At 32.8% G+C, this 27,161-nt stretch overlaps 1 protein-coding gene across 2 annotated transcripts; it reads right to left on the bottom strand.

Moving 5' to 3' along the window:
* Window positions 1-1,180: 1,180 nt before the first annotated feature.
* LOC118203604 (putative monocarboxylate transporter 5) lies at window positions 1,181-24,279 on the bottom strand. Of its 2 annotated transcripts, none has more exons than XM_035375887.2 (6): window positions 24,150-24,279; window positions 16,901-17,136; window positions 13,361-13,504; window positions 6,729-7,309; window positions 5,966-6,506; window positions 1,181-1,335 (listed from the first exon to the last, which is right to left on the bottom strand). In XM_035375887.2, the coding sequence occupies exons 2-6, from the start codon at window positions 17,097-17,099 to the stop codon at window positions 1,268-1,270; spliced, it is 1,533 nt and encodes a 510-aa protein (XP_035231778.2). In that variant the 5' UTR covers window positions 17,100-17,136; window positions 24,150-24,279; the 3' UTR covers window positions 1,181-1,267. The 2 variants fall into 2 exon arrangements, with proteins under 2 accessions (XP_035231778.2, XP_035231779.2); XM_035375888.2 differs by having other exon boundaries at window positions 1,181-1,386.
* Between the last annotated feature and the right edge of the window lie 2,882 nt (window positions 24,280-27,161).

Raw genomic sequence — 27,161 nt, forward strand, 5'->3', positions numbered from 1 at the left:
TACTATAAAACAAATGAATGGTGATACTACAACATTAAACAAATTACTCAAACAGAAAGTGGCACTATTCTTTATTTTAAACTCAAATTGTAAATTCTCCAATAACACAAAATATACGAGCTGGAGATCATAATTAGTGACAGTTATGATTTCGAAATCCTGTATTAAATACTGCTAATCGAGATACATTTTATTACTGTTATTATGATTGCCGTGAGCGGTTTTTCGTTTCAAAATAAAGTCACATATTACCACATCTGACAGCATGCACATTATTTAATTTAACGTATTTTACTAAGAGTTGTTTCTAAATGCTGTTCATTCAAATTCTTCATATCCTCAGGTTATTCTTGAAGTGATTTCGTTATTAATTTTAACTATTGTTTAGACATTTAAAAAAAATAGGCACGATAAATATATTTTCAATGCATTAGCAGTTTCTAGAATATTTACTAAATAACATATTTCCCATAAAAAGTGTTTAAATTACTTTTATAATTGCTTGCAGTTTACACATTTCTATAAATATAGGCAAAATTAGAAAAGCAAAGAGTTCTATTTATTTATTTTAATTAAAGCGCGTACACTGTTATTGTTATTGAATCGACGGCGTACACTGTTATTGAATTGCAGTGTACGCCATCGTGCGATAATTTCGTAGTAAAAAGGAATTTCCTTTGACGACTATCTACGATTCCAGAAGTTTTGGTTTACTACAGAGATGGTCGTCCTAGAGAAATAATGCTTAATATCAATATTTATTTACATACTTAGAAATATTGGTCACTATTGAAAGTGGTTGTTTGAGAGGAAATGTTCTAAACATTTATTTACTAATAATATCAGATTCCAAAATTTGTTTTAAATTCTCAGAAATACTGGATTATCATACACATTGTTTTATGTTTGATCGTTAAATACTGTAAATAGCAAGATGCTTCAAGGAAGGATTCTGTGGGTGACTAATGAGACTAGACTAGACTAGAATAGACTAGACTAGACTAGACTAGACTAGACTAGGCTAGGCTAGGCTGGATCGGATCGGACCAGACCGGACCGGACTAGACCAGACCAGACCAGACGAGTTGTTCGGCGTGTTCTTGTATCTAATTTAGTCTGGCTTTTCAAATTAAAATAAAGACAGTGTATCTTTACTGTATTTTGAAATAAAGATTTTAAATCGGATATAAATAAATTTTATTCTTTTATTTTTGCAGAATTGCCACGAATACAAATTGTAGCTTTGCTATCAACAGTCTGAAAATTTTCACGTCGACATTCCGCAGATCAGGGGTTCCAGCAACCACAGAAGGCCAACAAGTAGTGACGATGCTCCTAGAAGGTAGAACATGCCATCATATGAGCCCATGTTATCACGAAAATAACCTGTAAATTTAAATGCAAAAATAAAGATATATGTATACATATGCAGATAATCTATGTGTCGCTCATTAACTCACTCCTAAAAGCAAAGTCTCATGCGTATAAAATATTATGCTACGGCAACTCAATTTATGCGAAGCAAAGTTCTGTTCCAGAAATCAGGTTTAACTTAAAATATGTAAAAAAACCGTTATTTTACATCAAAAACTGACCAGAGTTCTTCTCTAAGTGATGAACAGTGTAAACTAATTTATCTTCTTCACTGCTAAACATGGCTAAACAAGTACGTTTCATTTCGAGAAAATAACCCTTCTTCCTAAACGCATCGTGTCACTGAATGTAAATAGTAGACCATCGAGCTAGCTAAATAGTTGACTCCTGTTTCTATTCCTCTCGAGAGCGCAAAGCTTCTTCCTATGCCAAAATAATGATCTCTACAGTGGTATCTACAAGAACTCTACAAGAACTATATAAGATGGGCATTTATTCGTCATTACACATAGATTTAATGTACAAAGTAATTCTCCTCGGGCTGCATAGATTTATCTTTCTTACATTACCGCATATTCGTTCCCTGCCAAAGGGTATTTTCGAATATTTCATAGGCACATATAACTAACAGTACCAGACATTCTTTGACAAATGTTCGGATTATTCTTTGTATCAGGCAAATTCTTGGAATTTGACATCTTGGCGACACGCAACATATTTAACTTTAGTACTACTGTTTGCCTTCTACAACAGTTCAAATCCTATCATTCGACTAAACACAGATTAGCTACTTTTTTGTTTTTGGTCTCTATGCATTTAACGCTTGCTCCTTAATTCGGCACTCAAGAATTAAACTACGTAAAAGATTTTACTGTTGAAGTTTCACTTAACATTATATTATTAAAATTTCTAACTTCTTTCTACGTCATCACAAATCTTTTTCCAAGAAAATATTTGCGAAAGCCGATAAAATATTTGAATATTTGACGGGTCAGTTTCAGAAGACATAGCACTTTAATATACTCTAGTGGTGTAAAATCTGCTGAAAGCGAGACACGATCCTGAAATGAGCTAAAGATATTCAATGGTTCTAATGGCCGCTTAACTGGGATAGTTGTTAGCGATGCTGACTGCCGTACCAAAGGGGTCGGGTTCCAATCACGGAGAAGGCACTGATGTTTGTAAATGTGAAATATCTGTGCAGCATAGAGATACTCTAAAATATTCGGCTAGCCGAAAGTCTCGAGAGGTTGCTGGTAGCGAAATATGGGGAGACCCTGGCACCTGTTCCCCTCGGGATGCTCTCCATCAAGATTGAAGACAGAACTGAGGAAATCTATTGCTGCCTGTATGGTGCTCAAGGCTATTGAAAACGATAATCGCAATCCTGCATTCCTTGCCACGATGAATTTCGTGGGCTTATTCTGATATTACTCTCAGGCAAGTCACAACAGCAACAATCGTTCTGATAGATAGAATGTTGATGGAGACAATTGTTTAATAATGGATCAAAATGTATGTTGTGACATATACTGTAATAGCCCTTATTTTATCGGGCCGTAATTTTCGCGAAAATGAATATATCGGTGATTTCGCGAATTTTATATGAGCAGAACCGAAAGTTGAAAAATTTCAAAAGTACCTAAGTAGAGTTGAGAAAGTTGAAAATTTCGATTGAATTGCTAGACGTTCCTCTTTCCAGAAAAACATCTCAGAAAAAGATCCTCTTTTTCTGACTGAACTAAAGAAGAGGAATATTATTCCAGTTTTTGTGCCCGCTTCCTGCACATGAGAGCTCCTACCTTTGGACTTAACTGTAAATGGCGAGTTTAAGCGTTTGCTCAAGAATGAGTTTATTGAGTGGTATTCTAATGAGCTTCAATTTCTAGAGGAAAAAGAATCTGTGGACTTGCGAATATCTCGACTAAAACCGATTCACGCTTCTTGGCTCGTGTACATATTTAACGGTATTGAAGCCAAACATGAGATAATTTTGAATGGCTTCAAAGAAGCTGGTATAAATAGTATTCTAAGTGAATGAGCTGCTTTCTATTAATTTTTTGTTTTATATTCGAGAAATCTTGTTGTATATTATTCAAAAAATAGTTATAAGAAAGAAAGTTGTCAAGGAAAAGCTTGTAACTGTGCAATAAATCATTGAATTTTGGGTAAGTGAAAAATTTCTGAGTTTTTATTATTATTTGAGGCAGAAAAAAAAAAGTATTTCGCGAGGCTTAAATTTTCGCGATTACGACGGGCTCGAGAAAATTAAAGTCTCGTGAAAATAAGGGCCTTTACAGTACTATATGCTTTGGGTAGTTTACCAGAATTTCACCATTGTTCGTATAGATATAGTCCTCTTCATTAAGTGTGCAGCTCAACTCCTTTTGTTATAGAACATCCAGGGAAATGACCCGAGCGTCTTCCACGCCTCTTCCCTTACCACCAAAGTACTCAATAGGACATTCAGCTCTCCAGCATTTTAAGTGTCTGCACAGCTCGCAGACACTATATATTTACAAGTCTTTTTTGGGATTCGGACCCGGTCCATCGGCCGAATAGCAAGCATCCGTAACCACTATCCCGATCAAGGCGGCTGGATACTTACACAGGTAAGTTTAGGTTCAAGAGTAGTTTCCTGGTGCGCGATGTTTAACCATAGGTAATGTGGTTATAGTCAAACTGCACTAACTAGAACTACAGTATTATAATTTAGAAGCAAATGCTGTAACAAATTTTATTTGCTGTTGAACATGGATGAATTATTTTCTCTGGTAACAAGGTCTTCACTCTTTAAATGTAAAGTTAATTAGTACAGGATTTTATATTTTAATATTTTATAAATATGTGATAAATAATTTTAAAAACTAGCTAAATATGTGTAAGTAATCCACTGGTGACTGAGAAAAAATATTTTTCCAATATTTTTAAATGCGAACAAAAATTGCAAACTCAACATCGAAAGTTATTCTTGGCAGCTGGTATCCAATATTGTGCAACGAAGACATTTGATAAAATCAGAGAATTGCTGAAATTAAAAAAATTAATTTCTTGGCCAAAATGTAATGCAGCTATTTCAAATTATTTTTTCATCTCCAAATTATTAACTTCTACCGAAAAAACATTCGATAAAGTAACTGCTGCACGATTAGTTGAATAAAAATATAGTTTGAAGAATTGGCACAATTATAACATGGCTTATTCGAAGAGGAACAGCAGTAATAATTATGTATTAGTTGCGTATATAGGTCGATGATCTAGAATGAAGATCAGAAGAGATCTGTTGAGAAAACATAAGATATGTTAAACACGAAGCATTGTTACAAATATCTAGTTGAACAGGTGTTTTGGAAGTTATATCAATAAAGTTACTAATAATGAAGTTGCATCAATCAAGGTTCTAAAGGTTACTTCGGTAGTGACACAACATTTCCTTAAGGAAATTCAAGTATCTTTTCCTGTGGCATATTAAAGAAGTTCATTCTGCATATTTCAAAGAACTGAGATAACATATGGCGTATTTTTTTGGGCTAAGTAAAGAAGATTTAATTTCTACAAATAGCTTTAGTTCTTTTCAAGTCAGATTTTTGGCTGACAAGAACAGAAAACCCATTAACTTGTTGAGGTTATTTTAATATCCTAATAGTTATTTGTTTTTTTTATTTTGAACCGCTTTCCTTTATTTTTCTTGTTTCCCACTTAAAATTCCCTGCCGGAATGAGTTTTCATCATCGCGTTATATGTAAATGAGGTAGAATCAGTATTTAAGGGGAAGTGTCGTTCATTTCCATAGTAGAGCTTAGTACAGTGTTCTGCCTTCCGGCTATGTCGTTGCTTTAACCCATATTTTCTCATCGTCCTAAAAATTAGAGAAACACATATTTAAACATTTATAAAAATGTATTAACTTTTTAATGCTTGGTACGATATAGGTTAAGCAAACTCTTACTACGTTCGGCCGTGTTGTTAAGTGCCTATTAGTATTCAGTGAGGTTTAATTAAGGGCCAATTCTGTTAGGCATTTCTGTGCAACTAAGGTTTTAGTTAGTTAGCATAAGTTTAATTTCTTATTTTCTATCCTAAGTTAAAGCCCAAGTGGAGGCTTCTTGTAAGCGCGAGAGGGGCCACCTATAAATATTCTCAAGTTAAATAAAATAATATATTAATCCTTCTTTGTGCTTGTTGCCCTATCCTTTTAGAAATAAGCTAATACTTTTCTACACACTGCTGAAGGATTTTAGTTGACCAAGACAACCAATTTAACTAGAATCTTATAACCTAGTTAAAAACTTTGGACAACTGTTATTTATCTCATTTTCCTTTTATCAAACTGCGTAAATTGTACAACTGGTGAAAGTTTAAGTGTATTATAAACGAAAAGGAGCTACTGGTAAGTAAGCTGGAATTAAGGAAAGTTAGAATATGAAAATCATGAAGCATGTAACAAAAACAATTACTTCGCTCTATCACTAAATAATTTACATTAGACCCCAGATATATCTGACGTTACACCGTGGCGGGGTATAATAGTGAACTTAGGCAATAAAAATGAAATTAATATGCATAATATTAAGGGAAAATGTATTCTTACCGATTAATGGCGGGACAGTAAATGATAGCACTCCACTTAAGAATGATATACATCCAATAGCTAAAGTCTGAACTGATACTAGGTAATTTTCAACCAGAATAGGAAACATGACGAGTGTTGCTCCAGACGCAGTTCCGTAGATCACAACCAATGTCATCAGTATATGAACACCGTCAAACAAAGGTACGAGAAGAAAGCAAACTCCCTGTACGACAAGAAGAAGCATCATATACTTTGGCAGAGGCAGATAATTCCTGTCAGTCATCCAACCGAAGCAAAGTTTTCCAAGTAAATCTCCTAATGATAAAAGGCTGAGGAAATATTTGGCCACAGTGTTTTCAAAACCTTTGTCTTTGGCATAATCCACGATCACTGCTAGCGATGGATCAAACAACATATTGTACGCTGCCAAAGATAAACTTATTATGTGGAACATTGGATGGCAAATCATTTCGAATATTTCATTGATGAAAGAAACTTTCTGCTGATCATTGTTCTTCGTACTCTCGTCGGCGACGGAAGCTCTATTTAAAGACTTCTCCTGAAAGTAATTAAAGAGAATATTTTAAATAATGTAATTAATTCTTTATCTAAATCTGATGTGTAACATGATGTAAATGTATATCGCTTATATTAGTGCATGGCATTCCATTAATTCATGTCAAATGAGACAGTAATTGAGAAAAACGTAAATTTGGATGTAGTTTTTGTTACTGATTAATATACATGTTTTGGTTTTATCCATAATATTTACATAAGGTACCTGGTGAATAAGAGTATTTGCATCAAAGTGCAATCTCTGCCCTTGATACGCAGGATTATCTATTCCCTTTTCAGCATTAGGATTTCCGTCGTCTTTAGTTTCTAAGAAATGTTCTTTTGAAATTTTAATCTTAGGAAATAGGAATGTTTTCTTTAAAATTTGCCGTTTCAATATGGGAAAGGTATTCGTATCGAGCTCCGCTGACATGACAGACGATTTTTGAATTGTAGATAAAGCTTCATCGTGTTTAGCAGTTTGTACTTCGGCTAATGACATTTTGCTTGGATCCGTAGTTGTGCTATCTTTCAAATTTGCATTCTTTGTGGAAACACATCTTTTATTCCATCGAGGATTCTTCATCATCAAGGATGCTGGTAACGCGTGTAGTAATATACCGCCCATCAGTAGGAATGTTCCTGACAATCCTATATTGACTAGGAAATACTCAATGAGTAGAGGACACAGAAGAGATCCAAAGCATGATCCAGCAACTACCAATCCTGAAGCCGATGCGCGATACTTGCAAAAATATTGATTTACGACTATCTGGAGCAAAGTGTTGCCCAAAGAAACTCCAAAACCTGTAAAATGTAGAAATCATAATGTGTATCTTCACAGTAATAACAATTATTCATTCACACTAAGAATTATTCAAATAAAATACTAGTAATCCTAATGACGTTTATTGTAGTCAGATGTAGTATGTAAATACTCAATAATAAATGCACCAGTTTCGATACAGCGAAATATGGTTATGTATAAAGTAATACTTTTATAGTGAACTATATATATATGTTAATGGCAGACAAAGACAAATCTGCGTTTCTTCATTATGACATTTATTCGACACAAATATGTAAACTGCCAGTCATTTTTTGAATATGAGGATGAGAATGAAAGGTATTACCACCGCTTTTACTCACAGAATTTTAGGTTATTTTAATTACAGCAACGAAGATTACTGTTGTGACATTTACCGTTATTCTTAATAAGCTATTTACGTCAAGATAGTTGACTTTTAGTCATGTTTTCTTCTTCGAACTTTCAAATCTCAATTTAACCGAATGCCATTTAATCGAATAATTGCTGAACATGGATTCAGTTCTTGCATTGCCATAAGGCTGGATTTCAAAGTCTCTTTCCTTTTCCACGCTAATGACATTGCGAATAATACAGTTTCCATAAACCTCAAATCTCCAGAAACGCCAACATGAGTAAAACATATCTCATTTTTAACTTCCTTGTACGAAGTAAAGGAAGTATTGTAATCACGAAAAATTTCGGGTATCATATTTCAACGAAAGTATCCATTTTGACCGCTATCAAATGCAATTTAACCATGTTTTTGCCTGACGTACGTAAGGACAGAATAAAGGACTCCTCAAACAGATTTTGAAATTGATTTAAAATGAATTCAGAAGAGAGTTTTTTCGTGACGTCTAAATGTATATTTGTATGTATCTCGCATAATTCAAAAATGAGTAGACTCAGAACGTTGAAATTTTGTATGTAGGCCTGCTATAATATGTAGTTGTGCATCTCCTTTTTTGGTTGCAATCGGTAGCACCAAAAGTATATATGTATAAATGTCTACCCACTATGTAAATAGGTTTCGTGAGCTCAGTCTTTTTTAGTCTTATATGTTTGTAAATTTTGAATTTTTTGCTTTAAAAATGATTGATTGATAGATAACTTCCGGTTAAGGTCTTTTTTAGTTGATCTGCATGCAAGAGTTGTAGAATTGTCAACAATTTAAAGGTTAATTCATAAGTCAAACAACAAAAATCAGCGTTATATCTTCAAAATTTTCACAGGACTAGATAAAATACAGAATAAGGAACTAGTCCTGTGAAAAGTTTGGAAATATAACACTAACTTTTGTTGTTTGACTTCTGAATTAGTATTTGTTCGGCGTGTTATTGTGTCTTAACTGAAAGGTTGCTCCCCTTCCTTCAAAATGACGGGGTGAGGTTTCGCCCTCTATTTCACGTGCCCGTTTCTGGGCTCGAGCTCCCAAAAGCAACGTGTTAAAAAGATTAAAACCTATTCATTATTTTTGGCCCGGAAAAAGGTTTAGTTTTTATTTTACACACCAGATGGCAGCACCAGAATAATATTTTTATGCAATTAGTGATAGTTTATTCTAAACTAGATGTCAGCACTAATCAAACTGGTAATTATGATATGTATTTTGTAATCTTATCGTTAGCCCAGTTACTTAGTCTCATTATGAATACACGTGCGTTCTGTTCTGTTATAAAATATACTAACATTTTGTACATTATAGAGTCAGACAGTAAATTTGATTCTGATTTTAGTATAAATGGATCTGAAATGATTCTGAAGTAACCGATTTCTGAAGTTCCGAAGTTCGGTTAGTGAATCTGAGAGCAGCGATGATGGATCTGTACTGTTGCCTGGATGAGCATGGACTAAAATTGTATCTACTTTAGTAGATCATGCACCAACACTTATTTAATTTTGGGGAACACCAAAGGTAAATATAAGTTTTGATACGAGTTTGGGTGTCTTACAATATTTAAGCATTTTCTAAATGCCAGCTTAGTGGATCTCATCGTTACGGAAACAAATAGATATGCCGAACAATGCCAAAATTCTCCAGGATTCCGCTTACCTTATACCTTATACAATACCATGAGTTCAAATTAGATAAAAATGTGTTCGTTTTCCAGAAAGCTAATAAAAATATATTGTCTTTTATTCGTATCAGAAATATTGTCTTTATCAATATAAAATACTGTCTTTTATTCTATTTATATGTCTTTTATTATTCTCTTTAAAAAGCTTTTCCTTCGTTGAAATTACATTAATGAAACTTAATAGTAAAAAAAAAGGGGGGGGGGAAGAAAAAAATCAAATACTTTTAAATTACATATATATGCAAAATAATATATATATTAAAATAGAATAAAAGCAGGAATAAATTGAATTCATTTCCCTAATATATATTATGTATAATAATAGGTTTGGAATTGCTTTTTTATTTTACAAACACACAGACATATATATGTATTATATACATTAACAATCTTCTAGTTATACCCCAATAATGTTTACTGCGACTCACTTTTTTAACAAATTTTGTGTTCCCCATTCTCTGTATATTACGTTGTTTTAAATGAATAATATTCTTATCAAAATTCCTTTCTTATAAACACATGTTGAACATACTCTTTTCAATAATCCTTTTACACACACTTGGAACACTAATTTAAATAATTCTAAAAAATTACTAATTTCATTCTAATTTCATTCTGCAACTTACAAATTAATTTTCCCCATTAAAATTCTTAAAAATTCAACTCTTTTAATTTTTAATTTCTGTTTTTTATTAATTTTTGATTTTTCACAAATTATTTTCCTAATTTAAAAAATTTCACTTTCTGTTTTTAAACCATTTCATTTCTGCAATTCAGTTTCAGAATTATATCATTGCGTTTCGCAGTTTCCAACATTTTTCTTTTTCCAGTTTTACTATCTGCATTTATATAGACTGTAAAACTGAATACTCAGTTCTTGGTTTTATTATTTCCATTTCATGAAACTACCCACCTACTACTAAACTCCATTCTACCCTTCACGACAGCATTGTGAAAAGTCTCGTGAAACATTCACTATGAGGTTTTGAATAACTTTACTTAGGATTTATTTTTATTTTTTATTAGAATTAAAGTACTTTTAATTGACTTTTAATTCTTTTTCTTAGTTTTAGAAATATTGCCTTTTATAACATTTTCACTAATAGGATATAACCCTTCCACTAGTTTATATGCTTTTTTTAACAAAAATTTCAAATTTTTGTGTTCATAAATTATTATTAAATTATTATTAAATTAAATTTATTCTAATTTTAAATAAAAATCCTTTTAAAATAAATTACTTTCATTTACCCAACATTTTGTGCTTAAAATATGCTTGCTTTGGATTTGCAATAGTTGTTTTCAATTTCCAACGCTTTTAGCAATTTTGCATTTTCTTTCGTTTTGAATTTATTTAAAATATTTATCTAGTCCATTGCTTTTAATTTACTCAACGGATTTTTCAGGTTTCTTATTTCGAGAATTCTGATTTCATTGTTTATTTTTACAGTATTCATACTTCCTTGTATGTAGTAAAAAGCTAGTATTATAATTGCGAAAAATTTCGGGTATCATATTTCAACGAAAATATCCGTTTTGACCGCTATCAAATGCAATTTAACGGTGTTTTTGCGTATCATCTGTACGTAAGCACATAATAAAGGACTTTCCACCAAAATAAAAGTATAAAATTGATTTAAAATGAATTCTAAAGAGATTTTTTTTCTTGTCGTCTGTACGCACGTACGTATGTAGGTATCTCGTATAACTCAAAACAAGGAGCCTCAAAAAGTTGAAATTTTGTATATAGGACTGTTATGACGTGTAGATGTGCACCTTCCATTTTGGTTGCAATCAGGCGCACCAAAAGTATATATATATATATATCCACTCTGTTACTCATATCAGTGAGTTCAGTTTCTTTATTCTTATATGTCTGTAAACTAAACATTTTTTGCTTTAAAAATGATTGAATTATGTTGTTCTTAACTTCCGGTTAAGGTTTTTACGCCTTTAGTTAACCTGCATGCAAATATTGCGGAATTATCAACAATTTAAAAGCTTTTTAAGTGCGGTTAAGTCTAACTTTTGTTTAGCATGATAGCCATATGTGTTTACATTTGAAATTTAGCAGAATAGTGGATTTGTTGCTAATCTAGAAAAACTAAGCTTCGCAACAACAAAGTAACGTCTTCTTTTATTATTCCGAATTAAATTATGCTTAAATCATTCTGGAATTATCATTTAAGTTATTAGCTAATTTTTGCGTAGAAACTGTAATTTTAGATGTCAAATTTGTTTTTTTTTCAACTGTTTTACCTGTACTTCGTGTTTTATGTTTTTCTATATCTTTCAATGATTAATGAAAATGTTTTGAATTTTTATGTATTTTTGCCTTGCCGCGAAGTGAGAACTGAATTAATGAGTAGCGCGTGCGCTTCAGGTAATAGGCGCTGAATCGTGTGTGAATTTTTAGTCCAAAGGGATTTGAATCCCGAAGGACTATTAGTTTCGTTTTGGCATTTTGCGTCGGACGGATAAATGTCGGTTCACTTTTCAAACTGTTGCCATAAAATGTTAGAGTCCTGCATTATATTTGAAGAAATTAAATAATGAAAATCTGCGTAAATGTATGTATATTTCTCACATTGTCATAAAATAACGGTACATAGAGTCATCGAATTTTGATTAACGTAATCCTCCAACGAATATGAGCATGTGGAAGACCCAATTTGAAATTTGAAATTTGTTTTATGATCGATTTCCGATTTTTTAAAACTTTGACGAATTTTTGATTAACAAACTCAAGGATTTCAAAGCGAGCAATGGCAACGTTGTGCAGAAAAAACATTTTTATCTCCAGCGCGTGAGTCTCTGTATCGGAAATTCGAAAGATATGCTCGTTTGAAAACTATTTTGCGATATTGCTGTTGCACTGGATCTTATGGTTTAAGTGCGAGGAACATGATATTTAATAAAGAAAGGTAACACACAAAATGTTAAAAAACGCCCCTTTGGACGTAATTTAAAATCTGAAACATTTCAGAATTTTTTTTTTATTATTATTATTTGTTTAATTTCTTTTAAACATCGTTTTAGATTTATTCCAGTATTTGATAGAACATATGGCAATTCTTCAGGTGATATAATTTTTATGCGCTCTGAGTTATAAAATGAACGGGATGTAACACTGTTAAGTGAACCTAGTGCGAAGTGTTGCTATGGTAAATAAATATAGTGAACTTCGAAGAATGCATTTTTTCTGTTGTGGTTTGTGCGCTATGGACGAAGTAGACTTAATTCAAAATTCATGAACTCTTAATTCAATATGTTTAAATGAAGTGCAGGAAATTTGCGTACAATTTAATATTCCGTACGAGGAAGTCATGTAGTGTACACATGAGATTTTTTTGCTTTAGGGTCACCTGGGAGTAGTTCAAATTCGATGAATAATTAATTATTTTTTAATTTTTAGATTGTACTTTATTGCATTATTCTTTCTCTATAAAATGTTTAATTACTGTAATAGATTTTGATTAATTTCCATTCGAAGCTTATAAATAAACGACCCATTTAATAACAAAATTTACTGTTAAGTTAAAATACAGCACCACCTATTGTATATAGATAGAAACTCTCACTTGGATACCTGTATTCAAAGTAGCATTTTATTTACAGTCCGCTCATTAGTTTAGAATTGTAGAATCACAGTACATTTGCTTTTATTAGGAATTATGTTATTGCATTTATTAAAATTATGTTTACGTTATTGCATTGTTACTTATGTTATTGCATTTCGTTGCTATAACTTTTGTCATAACGCTCTCAGGATCAAAATCGGAAAGAAAATGTATGCCTTGTTCGGCAGGGATTTTCAAACTTAAATCAACGTTTCATAGAAATATATGCTGGCTACTAGAGATCAGAGTTAATTGTAATATCAAGTTCAAATGCGCAGTTCAATCTTTGTTGGCAACTAGTGTACAGATATACTTTATAAGACTTTAAATCAAGCATTAAATAAATACATACCATGTAATCCTCCCCAAAGTATACAAATCCAGGTAATATTAGGAGCAAAAGTGCATAACGTTATCCCAAGTGCTGCAAGAAATGATCCTAGCAATGTTATCATAAACGGACCATGACGCTGACCGATGATACCAGCAAGTGGTCCTGAAAACCAAATAAGCTAATTTAAAACAAAGCATGCCACTCGTTATACAGCATTTACTTAGAAATCGACGCGCTTGTAAATAATTTCCCAAAAGTGTGCGATAGTGTTTTCAATAAATACACATGCTAGACCAGGCAAGTCAAATACGCGGTCCTAGACTTATTTCTCTGCAGCCATCGGTTTACCCCCAAGAAAACTCAAGTTTATAATTATAAAATATTAATATAAACTTGAATACCGCCCAATGTCGAGACGCATGGACTCTTGAGACGATTCTATTCCAAAAATTATTTTCCAATCGACTTGTAGAGTCATTAGGTTATGTCGATGCTGGAAACGTGAAAATATGCGATACCTTGCTGGGGTTCAAACTCTGGACATCCCGTAAACGCTTCTAGTGTCTTCCCAGTTACCTCACGAAGGCATGTGGAAAGGAAGGAGAAAATACTTTCTAAATTTTAAAAATATATTAGCCCATTTACAAATGAAGTTATTAAAGATTCTGTACCACTGAACTCTAAAATAAAAATTCAGTGAAGTGGCTAGGTAGGCATGGCGCGGTCCACCCTCCTGGCCAGCCCAAGCTCGCCTTATGGCTTTTCTAGACCGGCCACGAAGGAAAAACATAAAGAACAACTTAAATGGTTGTCTCTGAATCTGACATGCACTTACCAGCCTTTCCCTTCGGTAGCGCGTAACAATGTAAATAACTTTTCTCAGAAAATCGCTGGTGCAAGCAGCTTGTCTGCAGACATCCGAAAGCTACAATGGTGTGCAAAAATTAAGGGCGAGATGGTTTTTTCCAATATAACGTTGCGCAAAATATTTCTAAATCAATATAAATAATACCATAACATCTCCAAAGCGTAAGAACATGGGTAATATAAGCAAAACTTCCGAGAAAGAAATCAAAAGGATAAAAAGGAAATTTATTGAAAAAGTAGATAGAAGCGTAATGCGAGAGAAGGCCGAAAAATCCATGTGATTGGTCCAGCAAGCAACCTTCAGAGTTTAGTAGGGGATATGATCTCCCCTGACTACTGTGCAGATTTCACATCGTTTGTCCGCGCTGAGTATGAGGTTTTCAATGAGTTTTTGCTGCCCATTCTTCTTGTAGTGCCAATTGCAGTCCCTAAATCCTTACAATCGATAAGTTACGTGTTGCCACGTGTCCCTCTAAAATGTCCCACACGTGCTCGATGGAATTTAGAACCTGATACTTTGTCGGCCAAATCATGTGTTCAATATCCTCCCTCTCGAACAGCTTTTCTAGAGCAACTGTGCGATGAGGTGAAGCGTTGTCGTCCATGAAGTGCAACTGAGGACCCAATAGCTCTTCTCAAAAGACGCACTTAAGCAAGGAGAACCGCATTACAATAGAGGGTCTCTCTGACTGAAATTTCTTGGAAGATGTGATTGTAAGTACGGTTACCAAGCATGATGCCTCAACAAACGAGACCTCAACTTATCCTTTCGGTGATGTTGAGAGGTTATTGCGTGTTCCTTACTCTCTTCAGATGTGCATGCACATAGACTTTCTACTCGGACTAAATCTGTCTCATCAGTAAAGAGTTGTTATTGAATATCTGTACTTCATTGATTATCTGTACAATTTTGGTGTTCTATGCGCTACAGAAAACGCCTTTTTCTATGAGTAAGCTTTAATAGGTACCGGTACAGGTCATTGTGCAAACAGACCACCATTGTGCAGCCACTTGGCCACAGTAAAATGCCATATATCGGTCATCCAATCACCTGCTTCATCTGACTTGAGATTTCTACAGCCTGTTCCTTGCCTATAGGGCAATATATCGGTCGTTCGCTGCCGTGGTTGCTCGTGGAAGACCACTAGTGAACCGATGGACAGCTGATGCTGCAGTTTTAAATGCTCTCCAAAGTCGTGAAATGATACTGCGAGCAATCCCTAACTCCGCAGCCACTCTTATCACACTTTGACATCCATCAGTCTTTCCCATGATTCGACCTCGGGTAAAATCATCAAGATGTCGTCTAACAGATTGATTGTTCCACATTTCACACAGAGGCAGCAAGTCGACATTCTCTACACTGTCATACACTTTGGAATAACTTCCCAGAAATGCTAAGCCACATTGCCAGCGAGCTTTATACGCCTCCGACACTGCCCCAATATGTCTACCTGCATGTATGCGCACGTACTACCGTTCCTGATCCTAGTCGATCTTGTTATTGGTCATTCAGTCCGCTCTGCGTCTTCATTTCACTGATTAGCTAATTTTTTAACCTCATTCTTAACTTATGCACACCATTGTAGTTACAGGAAAATGTGTCGGGAAAGAAACATTAAGTATAAATTTTCTACAAGGGATTTCTTAATCGCCCTTCTATTTTTTATGAAACTTGTAGAGTCATTAGGATATTTTGATGCAGGACACATGAAAAATGACCAGTGTCAATATGCGTCGAATGTGGTACCGTTACATCACGAACGCATGCTGGAAGAGAGGAGAAAATGCCTTATATACTTCCCCTTTCAAAGCGGGACTAGGGATTGGGGCACTCTGTCCACCTAATTATGGTGGTGACGAATTATTGTCCACCACCTTTTAGTTCGGGCTCATTTGTAGAGTCATTTAGAATTTGTTTCAGGAAACTAAAGAAATCCCCATTACCCTTGCTGAGACACGAACATGGACCTTTTGAATGCGAGCCGAGTGTGCTACCGTTACATTACGAAGACATGCTCTAAAGAGGGAGAAAATGCCTTATTAACTGCAGAAATGGGTAAGATTTTATCTATGTACTCATTATTTAAGTACATCAAATGGCTTTTCTCCTTGCGACCCACATCGTCGTATACTGATGACTATTTATCCCACCTCAGTTTGGCATGCCTGTCCTAGATTATAGATTTCAGGGACCAGGTTTAGAAACACCATGCATCACATTCTTCACAGAAAAGACATCTGGCTTTTGTCTAAAGTTTCAAATAAAAGAAAAATTACACTAGTATATATCTGAATGCGTTAAACATTTCGAATTATTTTTAATGCACATTTAATATCCATATATTAACTAGCTGGGTAGAAACAAAACAAATATAGAAATTCTATGTCGAATTACTCTTGATTTACTTATACATATTATTCTGTTCTGGATTAAAATGCATATATTTGCTAGTATTAAACTGAAAAGTTGAAGGAATAAATTATATTATCTTAACTTATGAATTCCATTCAAACTTTCCCCATTTTCAGATAAATGGAGTCTTAAGAAAGAAAGAAAACACTCAAATTAATCAATTTTATTGTGGTTGCTGCTTGGATTGTAATTTTTAATATTTCCAAGTTTTTCTCTCAAATATGTGATTAGAAGTGTCATTTGAATTTCACTAACATAACGTAAGTCATACGTACCTCCTATATCCCTCAATATATTACGAACTGTGAAAGGTAAGTTTGCTTCAGATCTAGAAACACCATATGTTTCAATCATAACCACATAGAAGAGGCCTGTTACTCTATTGGAACCACAAAGAAGCGTCTTGATGACACAAGCAGCTATAGCGATGGCCCATGATCGCAGTTGGTCAGGACCCTCCTCTTCTTTTGCCATTCTCGTTTCATAGATCACGAAAAATTTTTACTTTCTTCTGGGAATAGGAAAGAGTATATTAACATTTTAAAGGATAAAAATTTGAAGGTATTGCCTGGTGGAAATATTAATATAAATAAATTTATATCTGCATCAAACTTGACAAGAATCTCAAATTTCCTTCCATACTGCACTTCTATTTTTCTTTTTCTTTTTTTTTTTTTTTTTTTTTTAATTTATGGAAAAATTAGCGTTTTTTAAACTGTTATTTTAAAAGTAATTTTCAATTTCCATATACAGTCAAAAGTCTTTAATCCGGACTAGTCGGGACTTCAGCGATTCCGGATTATCGATTTTTCCGGATTATAGAAGAATTTCCGGATTATAGGATTGCAGAAATTATAAAATTAAAAATTTGAAACCGTAATTTATGAAATAAAGAGCAATTATGATCTAAAGGGTATCAAAATTTACAAAGAAAAAAGCTTAATATTTATTTGTTTACTTTATTAAACATTTCTTTCAACGCGCGCATGCGTAAAGCATACATTACGCATAGTCGAAATTAGAAAATTGCAGCCAAAAAACTATTTGATGTGGCACTCGTGATATTTATAATGACGAGGAATTTGATTTAAATCATATCAACGACGGAATACATCGAGATGAAATACTACATTTAGTAAGGAATTATAAGCTGAACAAAATAAAAACATCTGCCCTGAAGATAAGGATATTGCTGACAGATTAACTTCCAGTTCATTGCGCGCCGTGACGTTTTCCCCTTCCCCCGCAGAGCAGCGTGAAATTGATAAACAGATTTCGGAATGGTTAGAGAAACAAAGGATATGCTTTTATCCATTTTTTGCAGCAATTCCACTTTTTGTTTGATGCACATCGAAACATACTTTCGCTTTGTGGATTCTTTACATATTAGTAAATATATATCGGAAATTCTATTTGACATAATCGAAAGTTCAAGCTTACTTTTATAAAATTGCTCTGATAGTCTGCAAAACATAATAAGCCGGATTAAGGAACAACGCAATCTGCAACATTAACTGAAATATATAATTAGATTATTTTAGCTTACATTATACCGTCCGTTATACATTAAACGCGCATGCGTAAACGCTTATGCGCATGCGTGAACGTATTGTGCGTTCCGGATTATAGATCATTCCGGATTATGGGTGTCCGGATTAACGACTTTTGACTGTAATCAAAGGATATGGAACTATTTAGAACAAGCCAAACATATATATAAGGTGACTTATTTAAGCACATACAATGCAATAATAACAACAACAATAATAATAGTATTTTAATATATGTATAATGTAAAATATATATTATACACACACATATATATATATATATATATATATGTAAAATATAAATTTTCAAAGACAATTAGCAATAGACCTTTGCATTTCTAATTTTTCAGTTAAAATTCACGCCCCTTCAATGCATCTATTTTGCGTTACTGACGTCACACTTTCTCTGCAGTATGTGCACTACTGTAACATATTACCCAATCTCTATCCAGAACTAAAAGAATTTAAGTTTATAAATAATATTGCAACTAACTACGCATTATTTTTCGCCATTTCCCTTTCCTGATGTCAACGTGTCGTTTGGCTTCTGCTAGTTATTCTCCATTATTTAAGAGGTAATTGCTTATCTAAAATTGTGGGGCGCGTTTATAACTCCTAGTGTTCTACCATAAGTAGACACGTGCTAAGAAATTTGTCATCTAAAAATAAATTGTGTTTAACTATCAAGCTGGTCGTGTTTCTTCCGAAATTCTATACGTTTATCCAATACACCGCAATTTCCAGTTATCTACGCAGCAGTGTTTTCGGTCATGATTAGAAAGTGAATTGTTTTCATCATCCGCAAAAACTGTAACGTTACACACATACGTTATACGTATATATACAGAGGGTATTCACACAACTTTGTAACGATTTTGCAAAGATTTATATTATATAAGCAAATCTTATAATTTATTTTATGTTCGATCTGGTAACCGTTTTGTTGGACATCTTGATTAACGCATATTAAACAACATATTACATCTTCATTTTCAAGATAAAAATCCTTTTATGAAAACATGAAGGCTGATTTTAATCCACTCCCCCTTCACAATGTTCCAGAGTGCATCCAGTGCTTTGGGATGCCGCTTATAAAGAGCTTGTTTCAAAAGTCTAAATGCACAGTAATCCATAGAAGATATATCAGGGCACCTGGGTGGGATGCATTTAAAGGCAGTAGCTTCAATTCCGGACTCATTTCTTATTTTTCCAAAAAATAGAGCAGTAGATTTATAGCTTGGAGCCTTATCCTGATGGAACTTAACAGAGTGAAGATTGTTTAAATAAACAAATGGGATTTCTTTAAATATATGCATTAAAAATAATTTCTGATTTTAATCGGAATTAATTTTGACATGTTTTTCTACTTTCCTTATTTTAAGTTTTCCGTTATAAGAGAATCCAATAATAACCATAAAAACTTTAGAAAAAACGCTCCTCGTTTTCCCTGAACCAACATATTAAGTCTTTTTCTCCACTTTGTCGGTAGCAAAGAAATCTTTTTCCTATTACAACCAGATAAGTATATCCAGGCCTCATCAATTGTAATTATACATTTCCATTTTTTACCTGCCAAATAATTTTCATACATCAAGCTGCCCGTAGTCTTACGTTGAGAAACATGTTTTGGCTTTAGGCGAAGAATATAATATTTTTTTGGTTTTGATTAGCGTTAAGTAAGGTTTTATAACCTTGTTCACAGATTCCACAGAGATATTCAAAGATTTTGCAATAACTTTTCGGGAGGACTGGATTTTCTTTTAAACATGAGATACAATTTTAGATTTAATAAGAGCCGTATATTCTCGTTGGTTATGCATGTTTTGCCTTTTTCTCAGTCAGATGTAAACTTTGACGTTTCTTTCTTTTCATATTAAATATGTAACTTATTTTACATGTAGAAATATTAAAATCATGCTTCTCGCATCTTTTTTTAGTAATTAAATAAGAGTACTTCGGACAGCGCAAAAATATAGCCTTCGATCAATTGTTTATTTTTCAGCGGCATTTGAAAGAAAAAAAATATTTTTAATACTGCAGACGATAATTAGACCTTATTCCAATTCGATGCCAGTCACGTTTATATTTTAAAATGAATATATAAATTCATGGAGAAAATCAAAATGGATACAAAAATGTGTAAAGACATTCTGTATATATAATGAGAAACTTAAGCTGAATGCACTCAATTCATTTTGAGTTTCATTTTATCTCTTACTGAAAATTTTAAATAAATTATCTTAAACTAAATAAAATCATTACTTTAGTGCTTTAGATCTTGAACATAGTTTAATTTTCGATTCAAAATTCCTAAGCTGTTTCTCTGCGTCAGGGAAATTTCGATATGGGATTACTACAGTGTTTGCAAACAGCAGATTTATGTTTTATTTGCATAAACTTTATAGATGTTTTTTTTATTTTATGAGGATGTTTTGACGGAGTACATTTGGAAACACCAAAGAATAGTCTATAAAATAGCCGCTTCTTTTCTGCCTCGATGATTTAACAACTCACTAGTCATTAAATATGGACGAAAAACATTATACAGAAGGATGGCTTTCCATATCGTATCCTTACACACAAAAACTTCTGGTTGTACTTGATCTATCCGATTTCGGGTTGCATGTGTATTGGAAGAGAATGAGTCAAGGTAGAAAGTGAGATGGTCGTTTTGGTATTGTAATCAAGAAAATACTACACATTTATGACATTTGGGAAAAACTTGAAATTTTAGTTCCAAACCTTAACGCTGGTATTTACCGAGTTCTTTTTAATCACGATTTCTTGCAAGAGCTTTTATTTCGACTTCGAACTTTTTACAGCTATTTGTAAAGAAATAGATTTGATTTACAAATTTTTAGATTACATTTTATTTTGAGACAAATTTACAAATTTTAAGATTTCATTTTAATTTACAAAGATAGATTACATTTTGATTGCATTCGTAATTTGATTTACATATTTACAGATAGATAGATTTGATTTAAACTTATAAGCCATTTTTGCCCTCCTTTCTCTGCATGCCTTCGGAGTGTGACGGTTAGCACACTAGGCGCGCATTGGAGAGGTCCGAGGTTCGTGTCCCGGCGATTTAGTTCTCTGACATTAAAAAGTTCTAAGTAACTCTACAGTGGCGCCTGAACTAAAAGGTGGTGGATGTTGATTCTTTACCACCAGGATTTGGCGATTGGGTTACCTAATCCCCAATCGCCCTTTAAAAGGGGGAGTATATAAGATATTTTGTCCCTCCTTCCTGCAAACCTTCGTGTTGTAACGGTTAGCTCACGCGATGTGTATTCGAGAAGTCCGAGGTTCCAGTCCCAAAGAGGGCATTACTCGTTTCTTCATTTCTCTGACGTTGGAAAATTCGAAGTTACTCTACAAACTTTATTCTGTTTGTCATGGCTTTCGTAATATTTCTCAGCCAGTAAAATTGTGCAAACGTAATGCATATAATTAGTCTAAAAGTAGTAGGTTAATCTTAATTATGTGACTACTGAACCTTTTCTCACATCCCCGCTGTATCTGATTGCATCATTTTCTGCTGTATTTGTGTGCGTTCCTTGCTGTATTTTGGAAGATTTCTGTTCTGTTTCTGTTTTACGCATATAGCAATAATGTACCCAACCAGAGTTAGACCTTCTAAAAATTTGACTCTTCGCAACCTCATCTTGCAAAAGTTTGCAAAACCAATCAGTTATAAAACTCACGCAAAACGAGCCCTGAAATTTAAAATATAATAGAGTAATTAAAATTAAATAAAACTCGTAACAGACCGCAAACACCTATATAGTCCACTCCAAATAAAGACAGAAAATAAAAGTAGATCTAGTTCTCAATTCCAATAGTCTTCTTATTCATATTAAATAATGTTCATTATTTCCCTAGCACATATTCTTGTTCTTCAATTTTCTTGTTCAAATCATGCATACTGAGGATCCACATTTTGTCCTCACACTAATTGATACACAGTAATTTTGAGTCTGCTTTGTCTTTTTTTTTTTTTTTTTTTTTTTTGTTGTTACTCGAGGCCCTGACCTGGCTTCTCTGGGACTAGTTTAATTTTGTTGATATGGTCTTCTTTTATTTTTTTTTTTGGGGGGGGCGGAGTTGGACTACTGGCTCCCTCGTTTTTGATGGTTTGTTTGGCGGTCCTTTAGGCCGGCTCTTGACCACTAGGTAAACTGGGGGCTGCGCCCGTTAATACTAATACTAACCTCATCTTGCACTATGTGGTGACGATACTTTTGCACTATTTGGTTACGATAATTCTTTTATTTTGTATTTTCATCTCAGCAAAAATCCATCAGGAGCTGATAAATAAATATTTAATCGACTTTCTTAATAGCTAAATAGTTATTAAAGGCGATATCTCACCAATTAATTAAGAAAACTGTGGGATTTTCTATTAGGATTACACTATTTAGCTCAATTTTGCCACACAATTTATACGCTCTGCATGGTGCGAAAAATTGGTAGTTTGTACCATGTTCAGTTTCTAGGAAGCGAGTGAGCTGTACGAAGTCTAACTCTATTAACTTATGTGAAACATAAATACGATCTAGTTTATGATCCTAGAAGTCCTCCCTAGAAGCATTTCTTATGAGGGAATGTATTCCCTTGAGTGCTTTGATATGATCAGTTGATCAAAGGCAGCTTTTAAGGGCAACTTCATACCATTTCCATCGAAACACTGAAATTGGTTTATGAAAATAAAATAGGTAGCCTTATGTTGGTTACGAGAGCTACAAGTATTGAGTCAACCACGTCCCAAATTCATAATTTCTCACCTAGTATATTGCTGAATATTGAACAAGGAATCATTTTAAAGAAACTCGTAATCAAATGTAAAGTATTTTTATAAAATTAAATAAATACTTATAACTGTGTGGAATAGGACATCTTTCCAATTTATTTAAATCTGCGTACATTTCTCAGACTGTATAAATGTTTTATGAGAATGTTTACGCTTATTTCCGTAATTTTTAATTTTAATAAAAATAGTATTTTCATGATTTTCAGACGGTTTCCGAAAGTCACTAATATTTCTGAGAATATTAAATAAATAACCGTTTTAGACATTGTTGATATTCCTGTTCTGGAAACCCATCACACTTTTTGCAGAAAACCGAATTCGTATGGAATTCTCATGACATCTTATGTCTTTCTCTGTCATTACATTTAATGTTTTACGGTTTTTTAATCTTTAAATTCATAATTCCATTCGATACTTTAATGTCGTATCTATGAATTTTATCTAAACAAAAATAAAATTTTCGTCATGACATTAAAATATTTGAATAGAGTTAGTAGATTAACATTTCCATTAATAAAAGTACATTACGATTTTAATCAGAAAAATCTTTAAATTACGGTTATAAATGCTTAAAGTTCAAAATACAGAATAATCGGACTGAAGAAGCATACATAATTTGATATAAAAATTCATATATTAGTGAAAATTTTAAATTATTTGGAATATTTAGACATGAGAAAACTGAACAAAAATGGCTAATATCAAATATAATTTTCGTCTTTATAATTAATATAAAGATATTCATAATTTTGTACGTAAGATAATACTTTAGAGACAATATTTTAGTAAAATGATGTGACATGAAAACAAATAAACCATTATAGACTACGCTTTCATTGGGGGGCTAAATAAAGAAGGCTAACTAAAGAAATATTCGCGATAATATTGTAATTTATCTATAAAATTATAATTAAAACACAGGGAATAATGTATAAATATTTATGAACTTTATCTTCTTATCTACACCTGATAATTTAAGGGAATTCTAAATAAGCTTACATTTCAATAAATACTTAACATTTCTGCTAGGTGACCTATAATTAAAATAAATAGCTGAATTATGTAAAATATAATGTCACAAATAACATTTTAAAATTTCGATATATTGCAAGAGAAAAATTAAAACCCCGATTTAAAAAATTAAAAATACAATCTTACTTTAGATCTGTGAAATCTCGCAAAGTATCAAGATGACCGAGTATGATTTAAGTATTTCGCATTATTTTCAAAGCAGTATCCCTGCTTCCGAAGTTCACATTTGTATGCAATTTAGGTTTTCGCTAAATTCTTCAACACAGCTCTGGGAAGAAAAGAAAAAACTGCATCTCGATATCCTTAAAAGTCTCCTCATAATGTGCTATGTATGTTGTTATGTAGATTAACCATTGTGCTTGTGAAATTAATGGTCTGGAGAAGATAGGAGGCATGCCGAATAGTAGATTAAGACCTCGTGATACTAAAGAAACACATTATATTTTACCTGAGAACGCATTTTTTTCTAAAACGTTTGTAATGAATGGAACTTGTCGCGAAGAAGATTGATGTTAAAAAAAAACTAAATTGAAGGCGGTGAAAACAAATATTTTTCCAAAAATGATGACTTTACTGTCATCATTTTTATACTCAGAATTGCAAACCTGTATTGCTTAATTTCAGCTACCGATATCCAGAATTTATTAGATTTTGCCGCAAATGATTGTTTAAAAATATATTTTTACCTTAAAATGGTTCACAATATCAGTTTTTACTTTCTGGTTTTCAATCTACTTAAACGCAAGTCTAAATAGTACAAGCCGACTTATCCTAAATAAAATAGGTAAAGGTATTTCAGATAACTGATGTTTCGTAAAACAATGGTTCAGGGCCTTTTCATAATACAAAAGCTGACTCAAGATTTGACAAAATTTAGCCCAAAGAGGATAGATGGATTGAATGAATGGATTATTTAATTATGACAAAGCACACGAGGACTATCTGCCTAAAGGGAGGCATGCCTTCGTGGAGGACTGTCTAAGGGAAACTGGCTCGTATACACGTTACACATGGGGAAAACCATGAAACCGCCCATGCAGCCAACCCATTCGCGGGATTTGAACCTCTGCCCGAACTACCAGTGTTCAGCGTCTTTATCGCTCGGCCGCTGTTGGGCTTAGCCCAAAGAGGAGTTAGCCCAGAAAGGCTCGATATAAATGCCAGTTTCACTTTTAAAATTGTTGCCATCAAATATTATCGCCCTATGATGAAAAATCTGCATGAATGCATGCATTTGTTTCACACTGCAAAATAACAAAGGCACCTACAACCATCACATTCTGAATAACGCAGTCCTCCATCCGAATATGAGTACATGGAAGCCCGAATTTGGAATTTGTTTTATTGTCTATTTCATATTTTATGAACCTTTAACCAATTTTCGATTAACAAACTCAACAAATCCAAAGCGAGCCATGTAAAACTGTACGAAAAAAAAAAAAAAAAATATTTCTAGCGCTTGGGAATGTCTATCGGAAAGTCTAAAGATACACTGTTTTTAAATATTTTTAGCGCAAAGAGACATTAGCCCAAATGCTCCGGAAACTAATATGTCTGTGTCAATGAAAAAAAAAAAAAAAAAAAAAAAACCTTGTGATGTAATATAAAATCTGAAAGCTTTCAGATTTTTATTTATATATCTATTTTATTTATTCTTTTTGTTTTTAAATATATTTAGTGTAATATGTATTACAAAAATCTTTTGTAAAACTTACCTATTTTGATATCAATTATAACAAGAAAATAATATGGATTTGAAAACTACACAAATAAGTCTTTAATGCTTATCACAATTATTACGATTAATGTATTAGACTAATATCCTATAACTCAAATTTAGTAAACTCACGATAAAAATTAATATAATTGAAATTTAAATATATGGATATAGAAAAGGCAACTTCTGCTCTTTTTCTGTTAACCTATTTTCTTTCGTCTTTTAAGCTTTATTATTAAACATAGTTTTTCCTCCACATACGCCAACGATAAAATCGCGAAAATTTTAAAAGCAGCCTAGCAGCATATGTTTTCAGTTGATCATAACAATGCTCAGTTTTCTTGGTAAGATGGCTTCCAAAATTTTTTTACATATTTGTTATTAACTATTTGTATGTAAAATTTGTGTATTAAATATCACAATCTTTGCAATTATGCCACATAAAATTCAGTTTGGCAAAAAAATCCTATTTAAAAACCATATACACGTATTTAGAATTTCCGATAGACAGTTTCGCGCGCTGGAGATAACAATACTGTTGCCATTACTCGCTTTCAAATCGTTGAGTTTGAATTCTTTAAAATTTTGTAAAATATGAAATAAATAATAAAACAATATATATAACGCAATTCTATAAAACTATTGTATATTTTTAATTAGATAGATCACGAATTAAGTTCACTTTTATTATTTAAATTGATCCAATTAAAAAGTAAGAAACGAATATTAAGAATTGAATCTATTACTTTCAAATTGCTTATTTTGCTAGTCACCGCAGACAGATTCAACTTGAAACATTAATATCTTACAATTCGCAGAATGGCTACCTGACTTGAGTGAAAAGTGAAACAACACATTTATAATGATTTCACGCAGAATCTTATTTAGACACTAATAGCCCCTTTTGGATTAAAAAAAAACAACGAGAGAGATAAAATATGTTCTGTAAATTTTCATTTTCATGAAAACATGTTTGAAATATAATCAATATCATAGAGAATTCACTGACATATTTTCTCACAAACTTAAAATTTAAGTAGGAATGTATGCATTTTTTTCTCATAAATAAAAAATGCTGCTACTCTCCTTTTAATGTTTACCCCTCCAATGATTTAAAATTTCATTTGAGCGATCAGAGAAAGTTAAAGAAAGAAAATCATTTTCTAGACATGTTTATCCTAATGCTCCATTTTTCACTAATCCTCTCAGATCATTTATTGCACAATAAAATAGATATAACACATAAATTTATCTTTTGATAATGAGGCAAAGAAAACAAAATCATAGATTAAATGTGACTAATTTTTTTATTTATCATTTCGGCTTTAAAGTTCTTTCGATTAAACAAAATTACCATTAAACGGAATTGGTCAACGTAAGTTTCGTTGTAACACCTGTGCTGCTTTGTCAATGGTAGAATT

Source organism: Stegodyphus dumicola, chromosome 3 (genome assembly GCF_044657685.1).
Source record: "Stegodyphus dumicola isolate Sdum_Otavi_A_Nest chromosome 3, ASM4465768v1".
In the NCBI taxonomy this organism is placed as follows: Eukaryota; Metazoa; Arthropoda; class Arachnida; order Araneae; family Eresidae; genus Stegodyphus; species Stegodyphus dumicola.

Bases quoted from the DNA above. Each gene is read 5' to 3' on its own strand.
- LOC118203604 (XM_035375888.2), bottom strand. From the start codon at position 17,099: ATGGCAAAAGAAGAGGAGGGTCCTGACCAACTGCGATCATGGGCCATC. The intron at 13,505-16,900 runs GTACGTATGACT...TTTGGTTTTCAG, and splicing joins TATATTGAGGGATATAGGAG to GACCACTTGCTGGTATCATC. The intron at 6,507-6,728 runs GTACCTTATGTA...AATTACTTTCAG, and splicing joins CAAATACTCTTATTCACCAG to GAGAAGTCTTTAAATAGAGC.